Raw genomic sequence first — 10,662 nt, 5'->3', positions numbered from 1 at the left:
AACAAAACTTATGGCGGGGACGAAGAAGCCTGCCCTGTTTGAGCGGGTCAATTCATCCCCCCTCAAATTTTTTATTTTCACACTCACAAAATCTTACTTTACCATGCAAGTTTCTTCTCTTTTGTGAACTTTCAACTCCACATTTTCGAAAGTAAAAACTCGACTCCATGGGAATATGAAAAGACCAACAAGCGACGGTCGAAGGAAGCCCAAAATCGTGAAATTTCTTCAAGTGTTTCTGAAAAGATGAAGAGCATATTATCATTTTCGAAATTCGGTGTACGGAACGCGTTCTTGCGATATTGTTCTCAACAGGTCACCCAATTTTTCAAACGATACGACAGGTACACACAAGCTATTGAGAGAGTCAGAGGACTCGATCGTACAATATTGATTTTAGAGAACCAAATTGCACAAATCCAAAACATTTAAGAGTATTCAATCTAAATGTTAGAAGATCAAGTTGAACAATCGCGCCGAAACTTAAAAAAACCATCTGTTCTTAACCCAACAGAGCAAATCCAAGTTGGTGAATCTTCTCCCTTCGAGAGCCAGCTGGTGCATGTGATTGTGGGCCTCGCCCTAAGACGAGCCCCATTGTGAACGGGCCAACTTTTTCCCCTTTCTTTCTTTTTTTTGTTTGTTTTTTTTTAAGGTTGTTACAATCAAACGATCCCAAGTGCGTGAAGGAATATGTTTTCTTTGTAATTATCCACACGTATGAAAAGGGAGAAAAAAAAAATTTCAACGTGGTTCAGTCGACCAAAAAGTAACCCTGAAAGTTTTAGTCCACGATAAGAAACCCCCAATTCTTCTTATCACCTAAGGCCCAGTTTGTTTAACGAAAAACGATTGATTTGGAAAATATGTTCTTAAAACATACTCTTATCACCTGAAATAATCGAGCAATTAAAAATATTTTCATTATTGACAACGATTTATGTTTAAATATTTTCGTAGACAACGTAGATATTCCTTGGTTCGTTCATTTTTACAAGCGATGCGAGCGACGACAATTAGAAAAATGTTTTCGAAATCATTCGTTTTTTCACAAAACAAAAGCACACTGAATAAGACAGGATACATCTGTAGAAACAAATATGAATATATATCGAAAAGACGATACAATTGCTGTTTTCCATTTTTATTGATTTGAGCCAAACCTCTTACTAAATTTGGACTCTCCTTGCGGATCGTCCTTATCTTTCCAACGGAAGATCTCGTGCCAAAATCTGGTCAGCATCTTTCTTTGTTTTTGTCAATATATATTCATTTCCATACCTAGTTGGAACATGAGGTGTGCTTGGCTGTGCTTTTGCACGTGGGACCGATCGCCGCCCCGCCCCAATCCACGACCACGTTAGGAGGGGGGCCGTCTCGTGATGCGCCGCCCGGTGGGCCAAATCCTGAAATTAATTTCCCAACGCCCCCCCTGCCCCCCCTTCAACCCATCTCCTCTTTTACCACAAGAATCCTAGATCTTCCCGATTCTTTGTTTTGTCTATCTATGCACCTCTTTAAAAGGTTCAAAAGAATATCATGTCGTATCGCCTAATGGATGTCACCCGTGCGCTTTGTTAAGTCCATTTGGGGGCAAAAGTATATAAAGAAAAGAAGTCTTAATCTTATTGCATTGATATTAATTTAGTCATAAATCTTTCAATTGGATCAATTTATTATTGAACTTTTCAGCATCGGTACTATTTCGGTTCGTCCAACTAATTTAGGCCGAAAATAGGCGACGTAAACACCGGTTGTACTGTGTAACACAATTGGCGTTGACGAGATAACTTTTTAATGAATTTTTAATATCTTTTTTTTCTTTTTTTTCCTTCCCCTTTTCTTTGTGCTAGGCTCGCCAAGCAAGCAAGGGTCGGTCGCGGTTGAGCAACGGTGAGGCCCCCCTCGCCAAATATGGTAAGGCCGGCCCTCGCTCGGGTGAGGCTTGACGAGGGTGGCTCCGGTGCTCGCCCTTGTTGGCCATGGCTTGCGGCCAGTGGCTTGCTAGCCACCGGCAAAAGGGAAAGGGAAAAAGAGTTCATTAAAAATTATAATGGTCCGTGTCACGTATGACGATCGGTGTCCACGTCAGCAATTTTCAGTTTAAATTTGCTGAATGACTAAATTGGTACCAATATGAAAATGTTTATCATCAAATTAGCCCAATCAATAGGCTTAAGACCGAATCGGTACCAATACAATATGTTTATGATTTTTTTGGTACTTTTCAGCCCCATTTGGGAGCATCGCTCATCTTTGAAATGCCCCGTTAATCTCATGGATCGAAGGGGACGCAAGGCAAATATGGAAAGGTCTATACCCAATAATTGGCCTAGTTCCCTGAAAAAAAAAAATTCAACTATTATGAACTTTTTTCCGTTAAAATACTCTTACCAACTGTCACTCTAATCTCGAATCTATCTCCGCATTAGAAAATCGCCACTGGCTTTTTTAGAAATTATCAGTGTCGGGGGATGCCGTTGTTTAATTAGAAGGTGAGGGTGTTGGTGAAGACACATGTTCGTCTCTAACTAGCTATGATATTGATAGTTTTGAAGAAACTAGTGGAGGTTTTTAGACATGGGGGTAGATTCTGGACTATAGTGAAAATTTATTTTATTTTAGACAAAAAAAAATTGAGGCAAAATTAGAATTAGATTTAAAGTTGAGGATCTTTTTGAGAAAATCAAGCCCTTGATAATGTGATAATCCATTTATCGACCATCAAGTCAATCCCGTGGGGTCGACAGCAGGTAGTAAATACTGTATCCTAGGTGCAAAGTGAAAAAACAAAAAAAAAAAGGTGTTAAGATAAGATTACGAAGCTGATTCCTACTTTTTCTCCCCTTGTTTTGCTAAAACTGAAGCTGATGACACCTTTTCAACATCGGATGAAGAAGAAGAAGAAGAAGAAAAAGAAAGTCGACCCATTTCCTATGCACCTTTTAACAGAAGCTTTTCGAGTTACTTTATTGCTTCTTTTCAATTTCAATTTCAAATTTTTTTTTCTTTTTGGGTTTACAGAGGTTAGATCTATCAAAGTTGCTAAGAATGATTCGGAGCTGTACCTCAATAATGTCTAGCTCGATCCACTCCCCATAAGAGGTTGAAAAATAATCATAGAACTCCCCAAAAAGAAGAGAGGAGTTGGGTCTGAAAAGGGGCTTTTAGGTCACACGGACTCTAAAGGTCGCGAAAAGGAAGGGCCCAAAAGAGAGATGATTGAGGAAAATCCCAAACAGAGAGGGTGGTGGGGACACATCTTTCCGGTTAATATGTTTTTTTTTTGGGGGTCATGATTACATATTTAATCCAGAATTACCATCCAGATTTTGTTAATGAGTACCATCCCAATATTTGTAGAAATTTGTGAATGAAGAGTGCGTTTTGGACAACCCTTAATAAAAAAAATAAAAAAAAACCAGACATGTTCCTTTCGAAGAAAAATCGCGAACATCGTCCTCTAATGTTGCACTCCATGTCGGATGCCTTTCTCGCGTTTCGAAACCCATGGGGTACCGTTCTCGCCGTTTTGCATTGCATTTCGAGTTCCGTCTCTAATCCAGACGTTAATTTACCGAGTCGCCGTTTTCGTTCTCGAATTATCTAATCCCCGATTGCTGGATTTTGCCTATTGAGTGTGAATTTGGGTGGGCATGAGCGCGAATTGGTCTTTTTAGGACGGGGGCGACACAGCCGTAGGTTTTGAAATATGAGGATGGTACTTAACATGGATTTTTGCAATTCTCGCTTTTCTCAATTGATGGTAGTTGTTAGTACGAGCATTATAACGATGATTCATGTTGCATACTCAAACTATGCTACGAGACTGTATTTTCGATCCTCCGAGCAAATTAAATTTATTTTTTATTAATTTTTTAAGACAAAAGTCGGGGTGGGTGACACCGAGGGAGAGAATAATAACATAGAGAGAGAAAGAGGAGGGCCTGTCGCTATCTTGCGCACGAGGAGAGATGCACGAAAAGTGGATCTGCACACGTGCACTCCTTTTGACAAAATGAAGTAGGCCTTTCTTGTAAAAGGGACGACTAATCCCACTTATCGCAAAGCTGGAAATTCTGTGGACCGTTCTGCCCTCGCGTTTTTGCTTGAATTGCGGGACCTTGTGCGAGGGAATCTTACTGTGCTTGGGGTTGCTTTTGGGGGAAAGCTACCTAATTTTATTTTATTTTGTTGCGTGAGATGGTTGCTAAAAAAAATTAGTCGATTAACTTATCAAATCAAGTAAATTATCTTACAGCTAAGTCCATCCTATGCTCTATTAAAGAAAAAGAATAATAATATGAGGATTGTACGAGTGAAGGTGGTACCCAGTCAATCGATTGTACCGAAAAAGAAAAACAATAAAAGTATGAGTGCGCCGAAATTCCTTAGAACTTGTTACAAAAGTGTAATTGAGTTCTAAAACTTGCAAAGTGTGCAATTATGTCATAAAACTTGTCAAATTTGTTCAATCGAGCCATTCCCTTAACTCCGTCTAATTTGGCTAACGGAATATGTCGACGTGATTTTGTTTTTCCTATTCTACGTGGCGCCGAAATGATTAAAATATGAGACATAAGGCTAAAATGACTTCGTTTTGATCCAAATCTAATTCTTCAATGGAAATTTTATTTAAATTATATTGAAAATAAAGAAAATTTAGAAAATATAAATAAAAAAACAAGCATATAGCCCTTGTCGCCGCCTCCCTCTCCCCATTACTGAGAACGGCAATGGTGGGGAATGGATAACGGAGGTCGCTAGGGCTAGTCATCAGCTAAGGGCTGGCTGAGGGCTAGTAACCCCCACCACCGGCAGCGCTCACCTAGATTTGGGGATGGCCTGCAGGCCCTCGCCCTTGGTCGGACTGATCCTTGTCAACCATTCACCCACTTTTGCTTGACGATGGTGGGTCGACGGCTGCGAATACTTGCATATTCCTTCTTCTTTTTTGTATTTTTTAGATTTTACTTTTTTAATATAACTTAAATTGATTTTATATTGAAAAGGACTTGGAGTAAAATATCGTCATTTTAGCCACGTCGGCGTCGCGTAGGATTAATGAAAAAATCACGTAAGTATTTTTCATTAACCAAATTGGAAGAAGTTAACGGAAGGACTCGATTACATCAATTTGATAAGTTTTAGGACTTAATTATATTTTTTGCAAAATTTAAGATTCACTTGCACTTTTTGGACAAATTTTAGGACTTTCAGTACACTTATAAAACAAGATCTCATCCTTTTCTTATTTATATTTTCTTCACGTCATTGACTCTAAGAAAGGGATGCATTTCATGCATATTTCAGAGATAAAATGGAACTTCTTTCGATAGTTAAAGTTTGAAGATGATTGTCGAAATCGATCTTTCACGTAGCAAAGTCAGGATGCAAGTTTTATCTATCTCACGAGTCCGGGATCAAGATTTGATCGAGACCCATACCGACCCCGTCACATAACGTCGAGTTCATAAAGAAACCTTTTTATTTTTCTTTTTTTCATTCGCGATCACGATGTATCCGTTACATGTTGTGTACACCGTGTTTAAAAAGTCACCTTCGGAACGCGAAAGCATTCTACGAATCAATGCTGACCATTGCCTGGCCCCCATGGGCTCGCCCGGTCGGCCAGCACGGACAACGGTCACGAGAGTCGCATGTATTAGGTGGCCGGAGTAAATATTCCCTCAGTTTGTCTCGGCTGGGCCTGGTCCTTTTAAGAGGGGGGCCGGAAAGAAAGGGGTGGCATCGTCAGTAAATACGGACGCAACTCAAGGGCGATCCCCGTCAATTCACGGGGCCATTGCTTTCTGGCCTCTACAACCCCTCGCTCAAATCATTGGAGGCGGATTGAATAGAATGGAGTTGAATCCCACGGGGAGCCGAACGGGGCAATTATGCGCAAATCTTCGTTGCTCGATTGGGCGTTTGACCTTTAAACGAGATAATCATTTCCAAATCACAAGCAAATAAAAATATTAGGCATCCAAAAGTAAATAAAATTTAATTTAATAAAATAACACAGCTGGCTGGTGTCCAACTCTTATCCTCAAGTGCCCAAGTGGGTCCCTTTTTTTAAAAATTTTTTTTTCTCCTTTTTTTTTAATATATCCGCTTAAAAAAATGGAGAAAAAAATTAAAATAATTGCCCATCTGTCCCACCACCCTATTTGTTTATTGCAAAGTAGACGACCCTTTTGTTCTTATCAGTAGCCGGGCTCTGTTCTCTGTATTTTGTCGTATTTTATTACGCATAGGAAACTTTCCAACTACAGTGGAAACGACAAGGAAAAAAAAAAAAGAAATACAACCGTATTATTATTAAATGCGGTCACATGTTTTATCTGAGAATTAATGATTTGAGTACTGCAATTTGCTGTCGGCTTAGCTCAGCTTGTCCGTTCACTGCATCTCCCCTGGAAAACGAAATTGCAATTCCTTAAACTTAAGCGAAATTAGAAGGAAAAAAAAAAACAAAAAAGGAAAAAAATTTCTCTTTTCCAAAACGGTGGACTTGCGATTTGAATTGGACATACGACTTTCCACGAAGTGCACACGTGTCGCGATGGTAAAAGCTTCGTACATAAAAAAGAAAATGTTTTTATCTCATGATAATTTTCTCTGAAAAGTGAAAACTCCGATGCTGATCAAGAGGTGGCGATAATTTGGTGCGAAACGGTGGGGGAAATTGGAGGGTAACGACCGGCGGAGAACCGAATCGAACCGGATCGGACAGGACCGGACCGGGGCGTGAGAGTAGTTGATTGTTGGGTGTTGTGATCAGAGATTATCATATTTATATGCAGAGAGTTGGGCTGGTCCGAGAGTAATTATTTGCTTCTCCTGTCTGCACATTCTCTCTGCGAGCGTCCATTTCCAGATCGAAACCGAACACTCTTCTTCGTCTTCGTCTTCTTCTTCTTCTTCTTCATGTTCAGAGAGCCTCTCTGCTTTTCCACAGAATGAGAGGCGTTCACAACCACAATCACAACAACAACAACAACAGCAACTACAGCATCGAAACTGTAAACGCCGCTGCTACTGCGATCGTCGCCGCCGAGGCTCGCGCCCAGCCCACCGCCGCTCGGGTACGTCTCTGCTGAGCTGCACACGCGCTTGCTTACGTGCACGTATGCCCATCGGGTGTGGGTTGATTTGGATTTCGCGTGTTCTTTTTTTGATTTTGAGCTCGAGGTTGGTTGTAGGAGGAGTCGAGACATGATTTGTGGATTTCTATCTATTCACGGCCTTGCATTTGTCTATTTAGATTGCCTTTTCTCCTTGGTTTTGAGCTTCCAGTTGGCGTCGAATCAACTTATCGCGGGAATCAAGTTATTATGTGTGCCTTGATTGTCTTGTTTTGTGAGTTTTTTTGGACGAGTTGTGGTTAGAGATTTCACGCCTGTTTAGATTGGAGCTACGAAGTTGTGAATCGGAAAAGTAAATGGGGGCAGTATTGTGATTTGTCAACACCAAAGGCAGGGGCTTTCTCCTTTCTTAGGTCCTGATTTGTCGCTGAGAAGATTGATCTAGATTTGTAAATTTTAGTTGTGCATAGCTGTTATACTTATGGCTTGTGATACGCTGACTGCTTTAAGAGCAGTGATATAAAGGGATCTTGTAGACTGTTTATGAAGTTTTTTTTCTTTTGGTCGAAATTTATGAAGAAGTTGAATCTGCTAAGATGGACTTTGCTTTTGTTTGTTTTTGTGATATTTTCAATGCACATTGCATGAATTTTCGTTTCTTTATTTCGTGCTTTTAAACCAAGAAAAAGAAATTCAACCACTTATAGTTCTCTAATCTCCGTGATCAGTGAAAATGAAAGTGATTACTGCATCAAGCTGCTGACCAGTAAGCACTCCAAAGAAGGAAGACACGGTAGACACAGTTTGGGTGCTCATGGTTTGGGCTTTTCTTTATGTGGGTGACAGAGTGTTTATTCATGCCCAGCAGACTTGTAGGAAAGGGACTTAGACTAAGGAACTTAGCGGTGATTTTTAGTATCCAAAGCTTTGTACCTTTTTCTTAGCATTTGGTTTTCTAAGTATGTTCCAGGAAACACCTCAGTTTCCCCCATGTGCGTACTTCTGGTAGTTTCTGCTTAAAGTTAGGACCACATACTGGAAGTGTCCCTCTATTCTTACTGTTAAGAGAAGTACTAAAACCGGTATTCTAAGCTTTTAGAGCTATCGGTAGTGCTACATGGTATAAGCACAGGAGGATCCGAGTTCAAATGTTTCTGGCTTCTATTTATCTCCCTTATTTATAATTCAACACTTTAGGCTTAGGCCAAAGTCTAGCCTTTGCATTAAGATGAATGCTAGAAAGTTTAACTATTAAATTACTCCAGGTTGTGGTCTCACAAAATTTGACACTTACATAGTAGCCTTTTTTTTTTGTTTTGTCCAAGGTGATTGATTATTATTCAGATATGAGCTATTTATAACTCTTGTTTCTGTTTGTGTAAAGCTCTTCACGGTCAAATTATTGGTCATGACTCATGTCAGGTGGTGGTGCCTATGGATTGTCACGTTAATGAATCAAAATAGTGTAGATTCTCTTACAAAACTCGTGGATTAGTTCTAGTACTTGTGAGTCACCTAAATGGCCTCTTAGAAAGTGGTAGCTTTTACTGTTTACACGCCTGATTTTTCTTGAAACGAACACTTGTTGGTTGATCTTTGATCCCCTTCCCATTGTTGTTTTGGTAACTGTTATTTGTTTGATCTTTGATCCCATCACTGTTTTAATAACCGTTATTCCAATGAGACTTTTTTTTTTTTGGTAAGGTTATTCCAATGAGACTTTGATGCTTTCTAACTTTAGTTGCTTTTTCACCCAACTCAAATGCAGAAAAGAAGATGGGGAAGCTGCTGGAGCCTATACTGGTGCTTTGGACATCATAAGAGCAACAAACGAATTGGCCATGCCGTCCTTCTCCCTGAACCAGTCGCTCTGGGTAACACAGCTCCTGCAGCAGAGAACCAGGCCACATCAACTGCTATTGTGCTGCCGTTTATTGCTCCTCCCTCATCTCCTGCATCGTTCCTCCCTTCTGATCCTCCTTCTGTGACCCAATCACCTACCGGATTACTTTCCCTTACTTCTCTTTCCATCAATTCTTATTCTCCTAGAGGGCCTGCATCTATCTTTGCCATTGGACCTTATGCCTATGAGACCCAGCTAGTTTCGCCACCTGTAGTTTCCACTTTCACCACCGAACCATCCACTGCTCCTTTTACTCCTCCTCCGGAATCTGTGTATTTGACAACACCTTCTTCTCCTGAAGTTCCCTTTGCTCAACTACTCACATCTTCGCTTGAACGCACGCAGAGGGGTGGTGGGACCAACCATAAGTTTTCACTATCCAATTGTGAATTCCTTCCTAATCAGTCATATCCAGGAAGCCCAGGTGGCAACCTGAGATCACCTGGTTCAGCAGTCTCATATTCGGGAACCACTTCGCCATTCCCTGGGAAACACCCCTTTATCGAGTTAAGAATGGGTGAAGCTCCCAAGTTATGGGGCTTTGAAACTTTTTCCACTCGAAAGTGGGGTTCAAGAATGGGTTCTGGGTCTATAACACCAGATGGTGCAGGGCTATGGTCCAGACTTGGTTCTGGATCTTTAACACCAGATGGCGTGGGAATGGGATCGAGGCTGGGTTCTGGATGTTTGACTCCCGATGGCACTGGCCCTATGTCCCGCGAAGGCTTTCTTCATTTTGGCAATCAAATCAGCATAAGGGCATCGGTTCCAAGATTGGATGATGGATCTAAACATGACGAGACCATAGTAGATCCTAGAGTGTCGTTTGAATTAACTGGTGAAGATGTTGCACGTTGTCTTGCAAACAAAGCTGCGACCTCTTTTGGAACTTTATCAAAATGTCCTGAGGATGAAGCAGCTGAAGGCCCAGCTGAAAGAGGTGGGACCGTGGGAGTTGATGAGGATTCTAATGAACGATGTACTGAAAAAGGTACAGATGATAAACTTGTCAAGGGGTCAAGTCTAATGGAGAAGGACCACAGCTATCAAAAGCATCGTTCCATCACGCTTGGATCAACCAAAGAGTTCAACTTCGACAACAGAAATGGAGGTATATCTAATAAGCCCAATATAAACTCGGAGTGGTGGGCGAATGACAAGGTTGCTGGGAAGGATACGAAGTCTGGTAGCAGTTGGTCATTCTTCCCAATGCTGCAGCCTGAAGTCAGCTGAGGTCTACTTTATCCTCCTCAGCTTCATCTATGTACAACAGCCAGCAATTGCACTTCTAGAAGTTAGATCTACTAATCGACTAACCCCATTCAAAGCATAATATCTGGAGGTCACGACCAGATGTGAATTAGACACAGCATTGCTTTCTTGGGTTTGGGTGACTGCTGAAAAGATGGTTTGCATGTGACTTGCGAATGCTAAGTGAGGATTTTGGTAGGAGTGCTGGTATCGATAGGGCATTCTTTCTAGTTTTTTCACCTTACGGAACATAGCTTTTACATGTAGCAAGTATAGTTAGCACTATGTGCATTATTCATTATGTCGTATGCAAATAAATGGTAGAGACTATCAATAGATGCAGTAATTGTATATGTCTTCTTTAGCTCGACTTCACCATGTTGATTTCGAGGGTATCTTTTTCTATATCTGATTCCA

General features: G+C 40.8%; 1 protein-coding gene across 2 annotated transcripts; it reads left to right on the top strand.

Moving 5' to 3' along the window:
- Positions 1–6,821: 6,821 nt before the first annotated feature.
- On the top strand, positions 6,822–10,618 carry LOC115746033. 2 transcript variants are annotated; one of them, XM_030681744.2, is made up of 2 exons: positions 6,822–7,091; positions 8,860–10,618. In XM_030681744.2, the coding sequence occupies exons 1-2, from the start codon at positions 6,966–6,968 to the stop codon at positions 10,225–10,227; spliced, it is 1,494 nt and encodes a 497-aa protein (XP_030537604.1). In that variant the 5' UTR covers positions 6,822–6,965; the 3' UTR covers positions 10,228–10,618. The 2 variants fall into 2 exon arrangements, with proteins under 2 accessions (XP_030537604.1, XP_048138529.1); XM_048282572.1 differs by lacking the exon at positions 6,822–7,091 and adding an exon at positions 7,102–8,761 and having other exon boundaries at positions 8,796–10,618.
- The last annotated feature ends 44 nt before the right edge of the window (positions 10,619–10,662 follow it).

Source organism: Rhodamnia argentea, chromosome 7 (genome assembly GCF_020921035.1).
Source record: "Rhodamnia argentea isolate NSW1041297 chromosome 7, ASM2092103v1, whole genome shotgun sequence".
NCBI classification, from domain to species: domain Eukaryota; kingdom Viridiplantae; phylum Streptophyta; class Magnoliopsida; order Myrtales; family Myrtaceae; genus Rhodamnia; species Rhodamnia argentea.
Note: the sequence above shows the minus strand (reverse complement) of the source record. Positions and strands in the feature narration are given on the sequence as shown.

Bases quoted from the DNA above. Each gene is read 5' to 3' on its own strand.
- LOC115746033 (XM_030681744.2), top strand. From the start codon at position 6,966: ATGAGAGGCGTTCACAACCACAATCACAACAACAACAACAACAGCAAC. The intron at 7,092-8,859 runs GTACGTCTCTGC...ACTCAAATGCAG, and splicing joins CCCAGCCCACCGCCGCTCGG to AAAAGAAGATGGGGAAGCTG.